The sequence below is a fragment of the Thunnus thynnus genome, chromosome 11 (assembly GCF_963924715.1).
Source record: "Thunnus thynnus chromosome 11, fThuThy2.1, whole genome shotgun sequence".
Classification (NCBI taxonomy): Eukaryota; Metazoa; Chordata; class Actinopteri; order Scombriformes; family Scombridae; genus Thunnus; species Thunnus thynnus.
The window spans coordinates 22,277,110-22,298,127 of NC_089527.1; the positions used below are offsets into that span (position 1 = coordinate 22,277,110).

The 21,018-nt window shown below is 37.1% G+C and overlaps 2 protein-coding genes across 6 annotated transcripts in view; one reads left to right on the plus strand and one right to left on the minus strand.

Annotated features, from left to right (window-relative positions):
- dcaf6 (ddb1 and cul4 associated factor 6) overlaps nucleotides 1-11,494 on the minus strand; it is a 33,038-nt gene extending 21,544 nt beyond the window's left edge. For 3 of the 5 annotated variants that reach the window (XM_067603835.1, XM_067603833.1, XM_067603830.1), the window contains exons 1-2: nucleotides 11,090-11,492; nucleotides 1,835-1,896 (exon numbers count right to left, since the gene is read on the minus strand). In XM_067603835.1, coding sequence (XP_067459936.1) covers nucleotides 1,835-1,896; nucleotides 11,090-11,177 — 150 coding nt within the window. In that variant the 5' untranslated portion in view covers nucleotides 11,178-11,492. Of the gene's footprint in view, nucleotides 1-1,834; nucleotides 1,897-11,089 lie in introns of all 5 variants that reach the window. The other 2 variants (XM_067603831.1, XM_067603832.1) reach the window with 2 other exon arrangements.
- Nucleotides 11,495-14,199: 2,705 nt separating this feature from the next.
- mpc2b (mitochondrial pyruvate carrier 2b) lies at nucleotides 14,200-20,443 on the plus strand. The gene is made up of 5 exons (XM_067603845.1): nucleotides 14,200-14,578; nucleotides 16,983-17,023; nucleotides 17,201-17,285; nucleotides 17,649-17,760; nucleotides 19,342-20,443. The coding sequence occupies exons 1-5, from the start codon at nucleotides 14,485-14,487 to the stop codon at nucleotides 19,388-19,390; spliced, it is 381 nt and encodes a 126-aa protein (XP_067459946.1). The 5' UTR covers nucleotides 14,200-14,484; the 3' UTR covers nucleotides 19,391-20,443.
- The last annotated feature ends 575 nt before the right edge of the window (nucleotides 20,444-21,018 follow it).

The window sequence follows — 21,018 nt, forward strand, 5'->3', positions numbered from 1 at the left end:
ACTCTGTGGATCAATATTTCATTAAAAACTGCTGGTTGCATCCTCTTCCAGTGTTTCATCATCACACTATTGCTCTTCATGTCTGAAGACTCGCTCTGGAGCAATTAGTGAAAATACACTCTGTGTTCACTCCATTAACCACATCCTGCAAATTGACCTCAAGGCTCCATCATATGTAACATTTTAACAGGTTTGAAGAGACGCTGCACAACATCTGAAGATCAAAACGCATTAGACTGAGTGGTTGAGTGTAGATGTCGCGGTTTCTCTCGTGTGATGAAAGATTAACGGACAGATGTGGTCGAGCAGATTCAGAGGATAGAGATCTAAATGAAAAGTCTCACTGTGCCTTTTTTTTTTTTGATTAGTCAGCTATCTTGTATAATGTGGTGCACAAATGACAATGAGACTGTGGCAACCAGGTAACATCTTAATGTTTTATACATCTTAATTTTTTCTCTGTCCACTAATAATCTGCTGTACAATTTTTCACTCTTTGAGCTACAATTGCAAAGTTGTATTTTGCAGTTGTTTTTGTTGTTGTTTAGTGTGTATCTTTGTTGTTTTTCGGCACTTTAACCCACTTAGACCCACCAGGTCTCCTATTGTACAGCTGACCAGTCTGAGGCCTGCTCACAAACCCTCCAACAGGATGCAACTTTTTGTGAGGCAAATCTGCAGTTTATCGACCGTGATGACAGAAAAATGTGAAACAGGGTCTGGAAACTTTTATTTTTAGACTACATCTAACAAAAACACGCAAACCAAAAAACTGATGTTCAGCTGGTTCAGTACATACTGTATCTAAAAATATACAGAGAATATTGACAATATATATTTCAAGATGCTGTTATTTTTAAAAACATATACTTTAAATTAGAGAATACACCTTTTCATTTCCCACAATGAAACCAAAAGGGTTATGCAATTCTACTTTAACCTCCTGAGCACTTCTTTCTTCTTTCATCTACATTAACGTTCAATATGGAGAGATCATGTCGTATCTCTACAGTAAATAGAGCTCTTAGTACGCAGCCTCTGCTTTAGTTAATACTCTAAGGGTGTTGTCTTCGTGACTTCCTGGTGGAAGCCTCGGTGGAGAAAATATGCCACATCATTCACTTCTCTAAACTGAGAAACTCATACGATTAATATACCTTCATCTTTGAGAATACAGATTCCCCTTTGTGGATTATTTTATCCAATTAATAGTCTTTAAAGTGCATCACATATTATCAGAGACAAAAGGGACAATTTCAAATGGCTTAAAAAACTGAATTATTCATATTTGATTTTTTTGCAACAGAAAAAAAGAAATTAATTGTTTTTTTTTACTTCAAAATTGACTTAAATGAATAATCACTGACTGAAACTGTCATTATTTTTTGTTGATAAACTAACAGACTAATATTTTCAGCATTTATTAAAAGACTTTTCTTCCATTAACAGTCCACAGTGTAAACCCAGATGATTACAGCTTGTCTATACTTCAATTAAACAGATAATAACATACAATACAAATGAAATCCTTTGAACTGTGGCTGTTCTGAGTAAGACGAGGCCGATAAATAAACTAAAGTTCTTGTGGGACTTGTGAGCTGTTGTTGTTTTGGTGTCTTGGACAGACTCAGGCTGCCTGGCTGATAGTGTGACAAGACGTGTGACTGTTGTGTCGGCTTCAGGTTTCTCAGAGGCATCGACCACCTGACCTCAAGTCAAAGATCTGCTCTGTCACATACGGAGACTTCACAAACTGACTGAAGAAAAGTGACATGATTGCAACAGGGCGCACACACACACACACACATCATACATAAACATGTGAGGTACTTACGCAGCCATCATGTACATTCAGTGTCGCTTCAAGTTTAAGCCTCTGGACAAATTCTCTCCTACCTGTGAAAAGAGAGAAACAGCAAACTTTAAAAGACTACCAAGTTTTCTCACTTTATTTCTGAGGTTATTGTATGACAGTCTGTATGCTTCATATCTTCATATATAAACACATTAACACTCTGCTTGGTATAATTATTTGTGTCTGACATGATTTTTCCACAAAAAAAAAAAAAATCAGTTAAATAACTGAAAATTACATCTACTCCTTTTCCCTCATTAAAAAATTCAGAATCTATAAACTCAGATTTAAAAAGTGAGCACAGAGAAACTTTCCACTTTCAGCAGATGAAATGTGAAAACAGACTCTGAACACTGAAGCTCAAACTGAAGCAACAATAAGAAAAACACATTTTTTGAGTGAAGGGAGACTTTAAGTTGACTGCAGTAAGAGTTCTGTGGATTGATATAAAATATCACAAACATTTGCATTCAGTATTTCCGTAGCTCGTACTGCATTATTAATGCAGGGGAAGCATCTCATGCATTTGGGTTTGTTTGCTCCAAAAGACGAAAATCAGAAAGAAAACACGTCCTACATAAATAATGATGATGAGACTATAAATGCAGCAAAAGACGTCTGATAAGCCCACTTACTTTATACCAGAACGCAGCCCTTATGAAGGACTGACGACACTTTTTAAATGTTTAGTATGTTTTCAATAGTTATTTTGTGATTAAATACTTTTCATCACTTTCAAGTTAAGATCTGTGTCCCAAATACACACCAATTCTGTGCAGGTGTTGTGTTGTAGTGTGTTCACACTGTAAAAGTGACAAAATTCAGTGTACTCAAAACAGTCAGCATACAGACTAAAAAAAAAAAAAAGCAGAATTTCTGGGTGCTCAAAAAACAACAAACTATTTGTGGATGGTGGCTCAGCTCTAGAAACAACCTCAGAGAACAAAAAATACCTGTTCCATTTTTGGTAAAAACATTTGGCTGAATTTAATTGGCCGTTTGATTGACGTCTAACGACATGCTCATTGTATAAAACAGTTAAGTGTGTTATTTGTTGCACTAATGTTCACTGTGAGAAACATCCATTACTCTTGTAAGTGTAAAGTAGCTTCCTTCCTGTCATTTTTCTATTTTGAAAGAGAATAATCAAAAAGGTCTCAGAGAGTAGCTGTGAAAGCCAAGTGCTGTATATGCAAACCAGAGCTTTGACGCATAAAAGGACTAATAATCATCTTAAATATGGAATATGAAATAAATATCCCTCCAAGTCATACTCAGACTGCTGACACATGATGGTTTTATCCTCAAGTGCACAGATATTTGTGTTGGAGATGGCTATGAACACACCAGGATGTAGCCCAAATACATTTATGAACCACAACATTACTACAGAAGTTAAAAGGGTTTATAGACAAAGCAAAACTGAATAAGGCATCTGGATTTGAAGGCATCCCAAATGAAGCTTTAACATCTGCACATCTCTTAGACGTCCTCTTTTTTCTTTTCAAGACATACTTTAAACATGGTATAATCCTGAGAGTGTGGTACAAGTCCGTTATTTAGCCTGCTCCAAAGTCACTGAAGAATGACCCCAGAATACCCCTCAACTACAGGGGCATCAGCCTCCTTAGTGCGGCTTACGAACTGTACTCTAATATAGTGAATAACAGGCTCACACAGTATTTAGAAATGGGACAGTATGTTGTCAATGAGCAGAATGGATTTAGAAAGAGACAAGCCTGTATTGATCATATACATTCAACTATTATTAGAACTAGAAATGCTAGAGGCAAACCCACTTTCACACGTGTTGTTGACTTTCAAAAGGCGTTTGACTGGATTAACAGAGATCTGCTCGCCTTTAAACTTATGGAAGTGGGATGGATGGTAGCTTTGTATAGCTGCCTGTGTTCAGATCAATGTTTACTGATACACTTTTTGGAGTAAAACAAGGTGATATGCTTTCTCCAAATCTATTTGCATTATTTGTGAATGACTTAGCTCTACAGATTAAAGAAGCTCATTTAGGCGTACGCATTGATGATATTAAATTAGGTATTTTATTATACGCGGATGATATAATTTTACTGGCTGAGTCTGAGCTACAGTTAAATGTGATTAGTTTGTGGTTTTACAAGTGGAGATTCAGTCGCTTTAGAATATGTTAGTGTCTATAAATACTTGGGTTTCTTTCTAGATGAATTTATGACTTATGAGGTTGGAATTGGGTCCATCGCTGACTCTGCTGGGAGAGTTTTGGGACCAGTTATTAACAAACTGAAAGTACGTAATGATCTTGGTTATTCTACATATACCCAGCTTTACAATGCATGTGTCTCCCACATACTGGATTATGTTGCAGGGGTTTAAAATGATCTAAAACTATAGACTCCATACAGAATAGAGCTATAAGATGTTTTCTCAGGGTTTAATAGATTTGCTCTGATTCCAGCAATTCAGGGAGACGTGTGCTGAGTACCAGGGTCTGTACGACAAAAATGTGAAATGATCCGACTGTGGAACCATCTAATCAAAATGGCAGAGGACAGAATAAATAAACTATTTATACTGAGTAAATCATACAGTTCTCCATTGGCAAAAGAGTTTCACTCCATTTTTTCGAGGAGGTGAATATGCTGCATATCTACAGCAATAATCTGTGCTGTAATGTTAACTCCATTAAAAATAAGCTTTTAATGAAATTTGAAGAAAAATGGCTTGAAAACATTCTGTCGAAGCCAAAATTAAGGAGCAGATCAAACAGAATTTTGGCCCCAAATTATATGTTACATCTTATTTATCTAGAAGTCAAAGATCTTTGATTGCACAGTTGAGAGCTGCTATTCTTCCTCTGGTCACTGAGGTTGGTCAATTGAAAAAATATTCCAGAGGAAAACAGATGAGTCGTGTGATTTGGGTGAAGAGGAAAGTGAGTCCCATTTTCTTTTGTACTGTACAAATTATGGGGACTTTAGAGAGTTACTGTTCCATGAAATCACTCAACAAAACCATGAAATATTCTGGTGTTCAGATGAGTAAAAACTAGGGATGCACAATATTGGATTTTTTGCCGATATTCCAACTCATTGTGGCCGATTGCCGATGCCGATATATGCACATATTTTTTTCCAGCTGGCTGAGGAGACTATTACACATGCAATCATGGATTGTACTAAGTATGATCAAGAAGACAATATATGAAGGAAGAACTTAGGAAGACTGGAGTTCAGGAGCTCAGCGTTAAAACTGTAATGAACTTGCCAAGTGGGTGGAGCAGTAGAGTTTTCTTTGAGTTTATTAGACAGACAGGATTAATGTGTATAATTTAATCTTTGGTCCACACTCCGGAGCAGAAGGTGACGGTAATGCACCTAATACGCTGGTTGCCAACCGCCGTCATAAACCAAAAAGAAGAAGTTTTTTCCCCCCCCCCCAAACAGAGTGGTACATCCTGTCAGCCAAGGTGTTTCCTATCTGTGCAGCTGAACATAGCAGCTCTTCCGCGGACTATTTTACCCTGACGGTCCCGGTGTTTCCTCCGCAGGCTCCACTTCACTCAAGCTGCCCGTCAGATCAGCTGCTTCTTCCCACTTTAACCTGAATAACAAACCCGGGCTCGGTGCTCCGGTTGGATCCACCTGGAGAGCCGGGGCTAACGTTAGCTGAAAGGCTAGCAGAGCATTAGCAGCAGTATGGCCGGAGGGAAGCACAGCCAGCTAGCCTCTGCTAGAAGAAGCAGTTGGTCTGATGGGCAGCTGAGTGAATTGGAGCCTGTGGAGGAAGCACCGGGACCGTCAGGGTGAAACAGTCCATGGAGGGCACAGTTATGTGGCCGAGGAGAAGACAACAAATCGGCCTCTCATAATCGGCAGAAAATGTTCATTTCGGCCGATGCCGATATTTCATTTTAGAGCTTATATCAGCCGATACCGATGATGTGCCGATAATATCGTTCAACGCTAGTAAAAACTGTAATGGTTGTTTAATTTTGATGTGTTTAAGTTTGCTAACTTTATCTCCAAAGCCTGAAAAAGAAGGCAAGGTAGATTGTTTAATTATAATTAATCTAGATTTTTCATATTAAGCTTCTGACAGTAAATGAGAAGTTCTGCACCGTTAATGATGGTGTGAAGATATGAAGGTGAAAGATGCTTTAGTTGTTTCTTTATTTTCTTTCCCTACTGTTTGACAATGTAAACGCTGTACTCTGGTCCTGGTTTGTCTGAATTTATGGTGTCTTGCAGACTGAACATACAATTGTATGCATGATGCAATAATAAAAACATTCATTCATTCATTCTGTTATCAGTTCAGTTATTATATACTGTAAATTACAAAAAATACATTGAAATGTATAAATCTTCTGGGACAAGAGGTGAATTTAGTTGTTTAGTTTTATTTCCAGTACAAACATGCAACAATGTCTTAACTTTACTGTCTTTGTCTTATTTTTACCAATTAGAGTCACTTTACTTTTTAGAGTCTCTTATCACCACGTAAAACCAGAAGCAATGACAATACTGACATTTAAATCATTCTGAGGATCAGGGAAAGGCCGGCGATACACAGGAAATTTCTTCTATCCTCCCCAGAGGTTTCTCTGTCGGAATTTAACGTGGACCACAAGTTGCTGCCCCCACCCCTCTTTTGAAGCTAAATATATCCTACAAGAGCTCTGACCCACCATATCTCAGTCAAGCTAAATACAGCACTGACTAAACCTCTGTGGCACCTGCCCCACCTCTACAGGCCCATAAATCTCCATTCAACCACTGTCAGGTGCTGACTGTTTGACAGGCAACAGCACACACACGTCTTATAAAAACTGCCTCTGTCTCTCAGTGTGCCAGCAGCTTTTCCTCTGTTTGCACCGCGATCACTGTTGTTCTTCCAGGCTGTTCACTCACAACCGACACACAGAGACGCACGGCCATCGAGAGACATAAAACTGACATTTTCCCCCGTGAAGACTTGCTGATATAATGATGATGAGGACTGTTGCTGGAGGGAAACTTGAGACTAGCTTTGCCCTGGTTAAGCTTATCAAATCATACGAGGGAAATGCAACATGAATTTTTAAAAACTATCTAATTTTTTTTTAAAACAGCATCACACAGCTGTGAATCTTTCAAGGAATTTAGTGTATTGGCAAGTGCTCTCGTGTAATTTGTGGGACATAATCAGTGTTACAATATATCAAGAGAAACATCATTTTCACAGATTAAAAAGGTTTGAATTTAATGAGGCAGAAGTCTTTACTTACTTTACAACATTGGTACCTTTACAACTGTTCATTTCTGGTAGTTCAGACTATTGACTAGAAATGCAACCATAAGTCAATTAGTAGTTTAGTTGCAAATTATTAAATTAATTTGCTATTTAAAACTATTTTGATAATCAATTAATAGTTTTGGGACATTTTTTAAGAATAAAATGTCCAAATTCTCGCTGATTACAGCTTTTCAAATGTGAATATTTTCTGGTTTCTTCAGTCTTCTATGACAGTAAACTGATTATCGTTGAGTCGTTTGGCCAAAACGAGACATTTGAACATTTATAGACCAAATGACTAATCAATTAATCAAGAAAATAATTGACAGATTAATCAATAATGACAATCGTCGTTAGTTGCAGCCTTGCTATTGACAGTTTATGGTTGTTTCACAGTTGAATATATGAAGCAGGTGTATTTGTTGCTGTGAGCGTGTTTATTTAAGAGGGTTTAAGAACTTTGTTTTACCAACAAAATCCTGCAAAACTGCAAACACTTCATAATGCACTAGGCAATTAATCAATACATAACTTGATTGATCTCTGCTTTTAAACTGAATTATTTTTGCCATTTATGTGAAATACTTTAATATTTCACTTACTTATTACGGTGATGCAGCCAATAGATCAGTCGTCAGCCATTAGGTTTGACCGTGGGCCAGTTTATTGCAGGATTTTTGACTGCAGGGCCGTTAACCGGTGCAGTGGAACGGCAGACTTGTGTGATTTGTTTATTTCTTTTAATTCATTTACGAGTAAAATAGATTTATAACACTGTTAAGGACTGTATCTGAGGGGTGAGGCTGAGGATGGCATTAACACAACATTTCTGTTTGACTGCCGCGCATTTGTGTTTGTGAAGAACAAATCTGTTATGATCACAAAAATAAAGGCTTCAATTTCTGGTTTATTAGACTTAATCTCAACACTATTCAAATAACATGGTGCAACCATAGTTTTAATGCCTCTCCTCGTGTGGGGGCAGGATTAGATAGTAACAAGGTTATATTACAGTACCTCTGGGCCCCCAGGACTAAGCTCCGCACCATGGGGGGGGGGTCGAGCCTTCTGTTCTGGTGCACCAGGCTTGTGGAACAACCTTCCTAACCATCCAAGGGCGGCACAGACCCCAGACTCTTTTAAAAAGAGCCCAAAAACCTTTCTATTCAGGAAGGCTTTTCCATCTTAACTCCTATGATTTTATTTATGTTACATGTTTTTAACACTGTAGCACTTTGAGATCCACTGTGAATGAAAAGTGCAGCACAAATTAGCTAAATGTATTATTATTATTATTACTATTATTGATTAGGATTTACACGAGCCGTGTGTTTATCCTGTTATCTACGGTAGATTCGTAGAAAAATTGTTAGTTTTGATGTAAACTATGAAAGTCAAAACTTTCATCAGGGGACCAAACATTTTTGCTGCAGAGCCAGATTTTAGTCTACGGGCCGCTATTTGCCTACAACTGCTTATAGATGGCTGCTGTGCTGTACATCATCGACGGCAGAATCTCCTGTATCATTATGATGTCTGCAATGCAGCAAATATAGTGATACGTAAGATAAGATAAATATGAATGATGAAAGACAATATAAATATGAGTTTGCTGTGGCTCTAACGTAACAGGGCTGCACTGATGAGGATAAAACACAACTTGATCTCATCTATCCAGCAGCGACGTTGACTCTCACATAAATAATTTGAGTTAACAGGCTGTAATCACACACAGGACGAGTCTGACAGCAGATGATGTCTTTGGGGGAACAGACGTGTTTGTGTGCAGCTGTCAAACCATCAGCAACACAAACAGCCTGCAGGGAGGTTTTTTTTTTGAATACCTTGTCTGGCCATTACAATAATAAGTTGGTAATATAGTACAAACAGGACAAATCACAGACTGAGCTATTACAGTTTTTTTTTGTAGTATTACACAAAGCAGTAGAAATAAAGACAAAAATAAAATCAAAGAGTCAGAGGTCTAATCAGAAATCAATATTTGAATGTTTTTGTAAATATCAAAGGCTTGTTTGGTTTTTATACATTTCAGTGCTTTCTTGAAATGTATTAATTCATTCATAAAGACCAAGAACAATTAGTAGAGTTAGTACATTAGTAAATCTACATCTGTGGATAAATTGTTCAGCCATAATAATCCGGCTATTGTACATCACTTCCATTTCTTATCCTGCATTATAAATCCAAATTTAATATCATAATATTATAATTTAGGCAACTGAAAGTCCTTTTCAGATATCAAATTTTGAAACGATTCCCAAAAAGATCTAATATAATTACAAGCAAAGAACAAATCTTCTAAAGTTTCCATATCAGAATTACAAAACATACAGTTGTTTTTATCTCAGAAACTCATCACAAAGATAAATATCATTTATCATTTTAAAATCAGTTTCTTTAGCTTTCGGTGAAATACAGAGAGTGAAGTATCTGGTTCTAATTCTGATTATAATCTTTTAATAGATTATTTATTTTTAATGGTAAAGGGAAGAGTTTGTTCATCTATTTAAAATGAAGACATCTGTGGTAAATAACACATCATGAGGCAACATGTCTTTCACCATATTCACCATTACTTGTGGAACTGCCTTGATAACCACTGTGTATTGTTTTTTTGTATGCTGCACATTGAATTTATAAATACTCGAGAAGATTCCCTCTTGAATCCATCGAATATAAAACAGATCTAATACGTTTCTCCACATAATCACAGGAACATAAAGATTTTCTTTTAAACAAGATACGTCTGTTATTCCAGTTCAGAGAGCTGTGTGGAGTGAAACTGTGCTTCAGTTTCCGGTATACGAGAACCTGCTGATGAAATTTATACAGCTTATTGGGTAGTTCAGCAATACAGAAAATCTATCCCACCACACTTATCAAATATTTTAGAAGGAATATTAAATTAGAATCCATCATTATTTTATATGAATTGTTCTATGAATTAAACCATTTGAGTTTTATCAAACCACTCATTGCCTCATAGTCAATCACATTTAAACCGTCTTCTGCTGACGATTTTATCACATTCCCTTTTTAAGATAATGTTTTTTTTCCAAATGAAGTTGAAATTGGTTTGATTAATTGATTGTATTAAATTGTCAGGAATGGCAAGTGAAAGAGCTGAGTACATAATTCTAGATAGTGTTTCAATTTTTTTAATCTGAAGATTGATAAATCCCTCTGTAAGTATAGACTCACTTTACTTTATATAAGTCACAATATTTACTTCTTCTCTAGTTTTACAATCTTTTGTTATAACCACTCCTGAGTATGTCTCTTCATTGCTAACTGGATTCTCATATAAGTCTATTAGCAGGTGGTCATGTAGAGCAATTAGTTCACTTTTCTTTTTCTTTTTTTTTTAATGTAGGTGTTATCCAGACTAGGGTTGGGCAATATATCGATATTATATTGATATTGTGATATGAGACTAGATATCGTCTTATATATTAGATATTTTAAAATCATGATATGGCATAAGTGTCTTCTTTTCCTGGTTTTAAAGGCTGCGTTACAGTGAAGTGATGTCATTTTCTAAACTTACACCAGACTGTTCCAGCTAATCTATTATTTGCTTTTACCCACTTAGACATTATGTCCACATTACTGATGATTATTTATCAAAACTCTCATTGTCTAAATATTTTGTGAAAGCACCGGTAATCATCCCTTCAATACTGTTGCAATATCAATATCTGGTCAAAAATATTGTGAAATTTGATTATGTCCATATCGTCCAGTCGCTTTAGAAAACTCATCTCTCCTCTTGATTAGCAGAGGGATCTGTTGTGACCTCTTGAGGGAGATGCGGTATCATCTGCCAGCTGATTTATGATCATATAGCACCTTTAAAGGCTCAATGTCTGCAGTGAGGTTACTGCTGCACGCACACACACACACGCACACAGTGTTAAAAGACAAGGCTTGTGTTGTTCTTACCTAAATAGTTGGTCCTGATGGCGTTAGGGTCGCTGTATCCAATTAAGCGTCTGTTTACATCCCAAACCAGGTTGCCAGAGCAAGACATTGTGACCGAGTGTGGTTCTTAATTGACAATAACATTGAAACTAAGCTAACCGTGTTCCTGTTGATGTCGCCTTTTTTATCTACCGACGCTTCGGTTTCGCCATCGAGATCAGTCCCTGCCAGCCGGGACGGGGCTACCGTTAGCTGGCTACGACCCTCATGGTTTGCATGGCTGGAAGTGAAAGACTCGCTGCTGTCCTCCCGACTTTACACGGACTGTACTCCCGCTCTGTGCGCCGATAACTATCCGTCCTGCTAGCCTAGCCTGGTTTATGTTTTTTTTTTTTTCCTTTAGCAGACAAACGGTCAGCTGTGTCCAAACAACGCGAGAAACAACGTGTTTTCACAGAACGATTGGGTGCGCTCGCTTTATTAAGACGAATGAGCTGTCAGAGGGGCGGAGTGTGGCACATCAGAATCAGCATCTATCAGCCAAGTAACGCATCATGTAAAGAGTGAGTCTCGTTTGCTCCCACAAGCAACATAGAAGAATAAAAATAAAATAATGTAATAATAATGATGAAGTAAACAAAATAGGACTAAAATTAAATGAAAATTTTAAAAAAATTGGAATAGTAATAGTCTTGAAATGGTATATAAAACTTGAAATGAAATATTGACTGTACAAAGGAAGTATGGACTGTGCTAAGGACAAATAAATGAAAAGTATAAAATATATGAAGATGACAAGAGTAACAATTAAATGCGACGTACATAAATAATTACAGTGGAGGTTGAATGCGATGTACAATGTTAAGTCCATGATGAAATATATGAAAGTGACCAGTGCAGGGATTAAAAGAGGGATGTGAAATGTAAAGCCCAATTTGATAGGAACCCTCTTCTGGTATTAAGGAAGGACCCATCTTAGTATAAGGCAGTTGGTGTTTTTTAGTGGTGCATATATATATATATACACACACACATACATATATATATATAAACATTTAACATAAAGAACACTGTTAAAGAATATAGATAAAACTGAATCCCATTGACCTAGTACATTATGGTGGACTGGGACATGACTCACCTGGTACAGTCATGCTGGATCCAGCAGTGTTTAAGCAGCAGTTTAACTCAAAGTTTGAAAACCAGGCAGGTGGTCGACAGTGACTGCTGTTTTGTCGACTTTTCCGTAGTCCCCAAAGACTTAAAGTCGAGTAAAAAATGTGTTTTTCTTCTTGTTCCTAACAGAGACTGTATATAAAGATGGACGACGTGCCTCCACTTCCCACCGCTATGTCGAAGTGAAACTTTTTTCTTCTGACTTCCCTTATAATACAAAATAAGAATACAGAAAACATTCAAGTGAAATCAATCAATCACAATAAAATAAACAAGATAAACAAAATGCCAGGTGACAGTACACATATACAAAGCCAGAACACATTATTCATTCATTTAAAGGAGATGCACAAACATATTGTCTTGTTTTTGGAAGAGAAAATAATTTTCATGTATTACTTGGTTTCATTTTAAATAATAAAATAAATAAGGGTTTGGAGTTATTAAATGTGGATTTGTGGATATGAAACTTTGCTAAAAGAATGATTAGAGTAATAATATGTTCTTTAATTTTTATCGCCATTACGTTTATTGAAACCAAACAAAATCTTTTCTAAAGGCATAAAATGAAATCGGAGATCAATAATAAATCTACTCAAGTCCTTCGGCCTTTTGGTTTGGACACGGTACCAAAACAAATCAAGAAGAGTTTCTGGGAGTAAGTCACAGAATTAACAGTTTACACTGATAGGCCTACATCCTTTCTCAATTTGACAAGATAATGATTTGCAAATCTAGGGTTACCATCATACAGTCTATGGTTACCATCTCTAGACCACGACCGGAGAGACACGCGCCCTCTGCGTCCCGCCGTCCGACGGAGGTTTGAGAGCGGCTGTCACAGCTGTCAATCATGACGTTACACACCCTTTTTATAAAATCAAATAACTAATTAAAAACAAAATGATCAGAAAAATGAGCACTTGAACAAACATCAGCCTAATAATAACTACCTAAAGTGACAGAAACCGTCTTTGGGAAAAATGTACTTGAAGTGGACTTTGATTTTTTTTTAGTTTGGCTCGTGTCCCATCCGATAACATTGAGGGGGCGGGGCTTATGACCAGCCAGCCACCAGGGGGCGACTGAGATATTTTAGCTTCACTTTTGGGGAGCTGTCATGTCATCCATCTTTACATACAGTCAATGGCAACAGTTGGATGTCTGAGTTGCACTGTGCAGAATGATGTATGTGCAGAGTTTGACACTGGAGGACTGTTTTCACATTCATCTATAGTTTCAGTAGTCAATGGTCAATTCTGATCCAATGTTTAATTTACACAAGTGTCATGTGGAGACTTGAAGCCTCAAGTGCACATTCACTGACAATGGACTTTACAGTGAAGTAGGAGACATCTTTTGAGTAGGCCTATTTGCATATTCACAGATTATGGAATTTTTACTGAGAGAGAAGGAAGAGATGTAATTTTAAGGATTTTGAAGTAGTAATTATACTTGTATCTTAAAATTTTCTTTGCTTGCCTTGTGGTCTTACAATAGATAAATATTTTATTATATGTGTTTCACACCTTTCACAGAGCAAGTTCACAAAGTTCTTCACAAGAGTAAAATTGTTAAAAGTCACAAAGAAATAGAGTCAACGTGTAGGCTATTCTTCTGTGAATCAAAAAAAATGTTCCCATTAAAATCATAACATTTGCAACAAAATGTATTTTCCTTTTGGATCTTTACATTCAAACTGTATGTAACTGTTTGTTATCTTTAACAAGCAACTCTAAACTGTGTTCATAATGTAAAAATTACACCTGAAATATGATTAATTTTTTTACAAATTTGAGCTGTAGAGATAATTCGTCTCCGCCCAGCTAGAATACGCTGTGTTTAGAAAAGTAATAATCCCATCTAAACCAATCATATCGGGGTTCAGTCCAGGCGGACCAATGATGGCAGAGAGCCCATGTAAGCACCGCCCCTCTCAGGTTAGGTTGCACGGCACAGAAAGTCACCTCGTCGTGTCGGTCAGGGAGAAGCTACTGACGGCTAGCAACTACCTGGAGCTCAGAGCTGCGGGAGAAGGTCAACAGCAGGACGGCAGCATCCTCTCCCGTTCTTCAGCCAACCGGACATTTATGTATCTGACAACATTTCACATCGAAAAAAGGATTTTAAAACTCTATTACCTCTTTTTAAGAAAGACACCTAGCTAGCTAACCTTTTAGCGAGCTAGCTTCAAGTTCCGACTTCCAACTGTCCTCATTTCCAATTCATCATCTACAATCATGGCTGCACTGAGAGCCTCCTATCACAGGATTTTGGACAGGATCGAGCATATGCTGCCCGCCAAACTCAGACCTCTGTACAACCACCCGGCAGGTAATGCAGAGATCATCACCCAGCCTCTTGATTAGCAGGCTGGAGCTTTGTTTGTGATGTGGTGGGTGCACTTTACTTATCTGGATTGCACCTTGTGGAGAATAAAACAGCAGCTCTTATCTTGTGTTGTAAATAAATTAATGTATGACAGTCATTGTTTGGCTCTGGGAGACCCAAATCTGCAGGATAACAACAGCTAAGCAGCCCAGTATGCAAAAGTGTATAAATGTCTGCAGTAAAACCAGGAATTTCTTTACAGATCTCCTCCGGACAGGTATTAAGTCATAAAAATACCTGCTTGAAACTGCTTGAATAATGTGTGTCTGATATGGGTTTTCTACAAAAAAAGTTCTAGTATCTTATTAAAATTCTTAAAAATACATCTATTCCTTCAGCTTATTAAAAATCCAGACTACAAATATGAAAATAGTTTTGATTTCTTAAGTTTTTCTGCTGGAAGCCTCAGGACTGGAGGCTTCGAGTTTCCACATTGCACTTGCGTAGGTTGAATATTGGGCCAGAATTGGCTTCCAAATGTGTTGTGATATCACAAATCCTGCTCATTAGGCCACCCTTAAAAATCAGATTTTTAAAAGAGCACAGCGAAACTTTCCATTTTAAGCAGATGAATGTGAAAACAGTCTTCTTGTGTCAAACTCTGCACAGTGAAGCTCAAACATCTAACTGTATGAACAAGAGGAAGAGTGGAGGGGACCTTTAAGTTTGTTGTGGTGTTCAGGGTTTGAGAGAAGTTCAGAGATATCACCATTAAAAAAAAAAAAAAAAAAAAAAAAAATCATCTGAAGTTTAAAAGAGCCGAGCCACAGCTTAACCAACAGGACTGTCATGTTTTTGTCATTTTATTAATTTTGATTAAATAAAATACAATAACTCATAAAATAGACAGTGACTGTGTTGCAGGGAGAATACGTAGTTTTAGTTGTGGTCACATGTACAGTTTGATGCAGAGAATCATATTTGAGTCTTGACTGTGTCCTGATCACAATAATGAGAAACAGTCTCATTCTAATCTCATACTATGTTCATGGTACTTTTTATTCCTCCTGAGCTGCAACTAATTATTATTTTTATTGATTCAACTGTTTATTTATGTATTTGATTCATTGTTTCATTGATTAGTTTTGTCCATCAACTAATCGATTAATAGACTGAACTGTTTCGACTCGAATCCCAATTTACAGCCTTTCTAATGTGTCCAAAGATACTGTGAAACCTTTTATGAATGTTATAATGTTCAGTTTTTCACTCTTTTAAAAGAGGTGTTGATTCAATGTCATGGCCTCTCTGTTTGCTTTTTCATTCACCCCATTTACATCGATGATTGTGGACCAAATATGCAAAAGCTTTCTGTATAAAACAATACAGTCCAACAGCACCATAAACTACAGCTCCTAAACTGACCATAAAGTTGAATCGACACCTCAGTAACACTGTGTCAATAAAAAGTGAACATTATAACCTTCATGAAGGTAGGATTAGTTGCATTAGACTGCTTTATTTTAGTGAACAGTGTAGCTCGCACAGGCATTCAGCCCTCATTGACACTGATATTAACTAGAGGTTACTGAGATTAAGGAGTCACTGGCGTCACTGGTAAAACTCTGTGTTTTGTCTATGCAAGGGTATCTGAGCTCTGCCTGTCAAGGACAACTTTCTGAGCAGGTATGAAGGGGCGGTGACAAAAGCCAACTCCCTCAATGATGATTTGCAGTGACAGACATCCTACTTTTTGTTCAGCCTTCAGCATTGGTGGATAATGAGACTCCAAACCAGCAGATGTTAATGTTCCCTCACATTTTCCTCCTCTGTGCTGCATGTAATTAAGATTATGTGAGTCTCCTCCCAGTGACTCAGACACGCTGGAGTGTCCAAATACCTTTTACACAGATACTCAGGCTTTACTGTCTGGAGTTAAGTCTAATCTTTTCACACACTGTAAGAAGCCTTGTGTCTCAGTGAGGAAACCTCACTGGTTGACCTGGTTGAACATATCTGCCAGATTTCACTTCTTTTATGTTGGGTTGGGCGTGTTTATTGGTGTAGGAAGAGTTTTATCTGTTTAACTTGCATATTTCACATGTGATTTGACCTGCATTTGATATCAGTATTGGGTAAATATTGACCAGCAGATTTTATGATGCCTCCCACTTTTCTTTACTGTGATGTCATATAAACAACACAGAGCTAATTAAGCTTATTTGAGTTTGTATTTTCAGTGTGTTTGAGTTAAGTTTCATCTTTATACCTGTTAGAAAATCCCAGCTGGTGGATGAGTAACATCAGAGAAAAAACCTTGAAAAACTGTGAAATTAACAAATGATGTAATATCACTTGTTAAAGCTGCCAAGTTTGATGTTTTCATTTTCTTATGTTTTTATTTTAGGTCCAAAAACAGTTTTCTTCTGGGCCCCGATGTTCAAATGGGTGAGTGTGTTTACATACAGTCTAACCTGTCTAACTTGTATAAGCAAAGACACAAAGGACTAAACCAGTCAGCAGCGTGTTTTTAGTGTTTGTTTGTTTACATACAATAAATACTTGGGTTAATTTACACCAGACGATGTGATGGATCTGAAAGATAATGTGTTCTCTTAACTGCAGGGTCTGGTTGTAGCTGGATTAGCTGATATGACCCGACCAGCAGATAAACTCAGTACCTCCCAGTCTGCAGTACTGACAGCGACAGGTAAGATTTTAACAGTTTAATGTCTCAATTTAATTTAGAAAAAGAGATGGTGTGATCCATGGAAATATAACTGACACCTCTTACAGCTGATTTGATGCATTTTTATCATTAAAATCCATGTGAGGAACTTCTGACATCCTGGTCTACATGTTTGGAATATGAAGTGTTAGTTGTTTGGATTTCTTTAAGTTCATTTAAACACAGATTTTACCAATCTGTGCCAAAGGTTGATTGATGCTTTTGCAATATGTTCCTTCAAACAGATCTTATCTGTTACTCTTACCAAAACATAGACTCTGTTCTCATGTTGGTTTACCAATCGTGTGCATGACCTTCACTCTCACTGTGTTCCGTCTCCGCCAGGCCTGATCTGGTCCAGATATTCTTTGGTCATAATCCCGAAGAACTGGAACCTGTTTGCTGTCAACTTCTTTGTGGGCAGCGCAGGAGCCTCCCAGCTCTACAGGATTTGGAGGTCTGTGTGTTGATGGTGAATTAAAGTGAAAAGTGCGCTCGCTGTTCTCTGACAATCAGCTGACCCACTTATCTGTTAGAAGAACTTTGATGATCTAATGTAACAAGTGACGCAAAGATAAGCGCACGGTAGCTTTCTGTGAAATATATATATATTCATGGTTAATGTTTAGCTAAGTGCGTTGCAGCTGATGCAGCGAGTTGCAGTAAATGTATAACATATTCTTCATGTGTACTTTGTTTTCTAATGTCAACTGTCGACTTGACTCCATCGGGGAAGTGCATTGACATTGACATAAAGAGTCAATAGACCAGGGCAACTGATGATGATTTTCATTCTCTATTAATCATTTTGTCTATAAAATGTCAGAAACTGGTGAAAAATGCCTGTTTTAATTTCTATAATGTCTTTTAAATGTCTTGTTTTGTCCGATCAACAGTCCGAATCCTCACATTTGAAAAGCTGCAACCAGCAAATGTTTGCTGATTAATTTTCTGTTGATCAATTAATTGACTAATTGTTGCAGCTATAAGTGAAATCAGGGAAAACAGCATCACACGGGTGACAGATAAACTAGCTCTGATTGAATTAATGAATGAACACGACGCCTGGCACAATTAGTTTGTAGAGGAAGCTGCCTTTCACCTCGAGGTCTTTGGCTCAGACTTGTGATGAATTAGTTTGGGATCTGGCATCATTGGCTTCTGGGGCATTAACAGAATTTGTCTAGATGTCTCGTGGAAGGGGTGGGTGGATCAATAAGTAAAGAGAAATCTTGTTTTGATTAAAAAATGATCCGTCTTAAGTTGGATCAGGTTCTGGCTCATGAACAATCTCCTCAGTGCACAAACTCTGCTTCTGTGCTGCTTGTGTGCAGGAATCACTTGTTAGTTCACATAAGCATTTGTCACTAAAACTCACTTTGTGTTTAAAACGTGTGATTATGTGATTAACAGAAAATAATAAGAACAAATGCCCGATTAAATAAAGATGAAATAAAATCAATATTTTATATCGACAAGGGCGCAGGTTTGGTTTCAGAGGTCAACGATGGATAAGATGGATTTATTACAAAGAACTATGGCTACAACTAACTACTATTATTATTATTGTTGTTGTTGTTGTTATAAAAATATTTTTTCAATCAATAGATTCATTGTGTTTCTATAAATAGTTAGCAATTAATTTTCTGTCAATCAATTAATTGTTACAGCTCTACAGAAAACACTTTGATTGATGTTTTATACTTGCATGTTTTTTAGCAGGTGATTAAGTGTAAATAACAAATGTAGATTAAATGTTTTTTTTACATGCAGAGAAGGTGCAAGTATTGTGTTCAGCCATGAGTTGAGCCCGTAGTTTCCCTCTCAGGCTGTAAACTTCCACTAATGACGAAGAGCGACCTATATGTAGCCTGACAGGCAAAACCCGGGGCAACAAAAGCCTGAAAAGCTGGCACTGCTTGCTGATGTTGCACAATAATATCTGGAGGCAACAGAGATGATTGAATCAACATGTTCTTCAGATCTTTTATCTGGGCTGTCGGTAAATCATGTGATATCATGTGTTCTTCCTCAACAGCTTCAAGCAGGAACAGAAGGCTCTGGAGAAAGAAGCTGCAGAGTCCTGAGTGCTTTGCTGTTGCCAACACTCGTCTGCAGCGGACTCAAAGGGAGACTCCACACCGGGCAGCGACCTGCCCCTTCTCATCATCTCCACATCCCATATCGTCTCCATAACAACCATGCCATAACCATTATTCAACCACTTTTAGCCTGTTTTCCCTGTTGGAAATATGCACTTTTCCTTAAGTTTAAAATTTCCTCAGGGTGTTAAAAAAATGGACGTTTTTTTAACTGTAGTCAACACACACTCAAGAAGAGTCATCAACGCACAAGTATATTCTTTCAACAAGTTGTATGATTGTACATTCTCGCCACTCGTTGGGAAGTTTTGCTTTTTTTTTTTCCATCATCGTTGTTCAGGTGTAGCAGGCATTACCTCATGCAATAATTTCCCAAATATGTAACTCTTGGATATGTGTTGAACGTGGTTTAAGGAATGTTTCCAAATCAAATTTAGAAGGATTTCATCACATTAATATTTGCATTACTTTATTTATAATTTGGTTACAGTCACAGCATCTGTACCAGAGTGATTATTAAATCATTATTGACGACCATATAATGATTCCTTCCATTTTAATGGCTTTAATTCTTTTAATTTATGTGATAACAAATTGTAATTTATAAATTGCTTCACTGATTAAAATCTTCTTTTCTAGTTAAAACTGTATAGAAAGATGCTGTTATTCTCTGATTCTTCATCAGAAACACTTTAACCAATGGCACGTTTAACCTGTGCAGCTTTTTAATTAATTGTTACTCAAGAGTCAATTAGCAAACACTGGTACTGAACCGCTTTCGGCTCTTTATAATCAAAACCTTGCTGTCAAATGCCTCTTTGCTCTTAGAAAGGTGTTTTATACTTTTTCTTGTAATGGTTCTTTCACTGTAGTTTCTCATTTTAATCACACAAATATTTTAGCAATAATTGGTGTCATCACTTTTAAATATCATTTGATCTGCTGACTGTTTGAACAAAGGGCACTTTGAAGGTTGATCAATAAGGCTCTGTGGAAATGTAATGGCTATGTAATGTGAATAAATCCTGTTCAACACCAGCAGCTGATTGGAAGTATGGATGGTAAATGCAGTAGATGTACAGTCGCAGTGACCGAACCTGCACGTCAGATACACAATAGTCGATTAAATGAATGAAGATCATCGTGCTTTGTACTCTGAAAACAGTTGGTGGAAAAAATAACTCAGATGATTTCATGAGTCTTGAGACATCACGTTGTGGACAGGAAGCCTGTGTTAACTATTGAGTTGCAATATGGAAATAAGATCCAGTATTTCTCAAGTTTCACCCACACAGGACTAAAATTAAGATATTTTGTTCTACAATGCCTCAATTTTCTGTCTCTCAAAATTCCTCCAACTTTATCAAAGTGCAACACCAAATCAACTGAGTGCCCGTTTCAATCAATTGATCCACTTCTATTGTAAAGATTTTCTGCTTTTCTCTGTGGAGCATTGATAACCTGCAGAGTTCATCTGTCACACTAAACAGATACACTAACAGTTTAAGGAAATAACCTTTTTTTTCCCCAGCTTCAATTTTCTAGACTTCTAATTGAGGAAATCGCCATATTCATGGATCATGATTAACAGTTGCAACCTAAAAAGATTTATT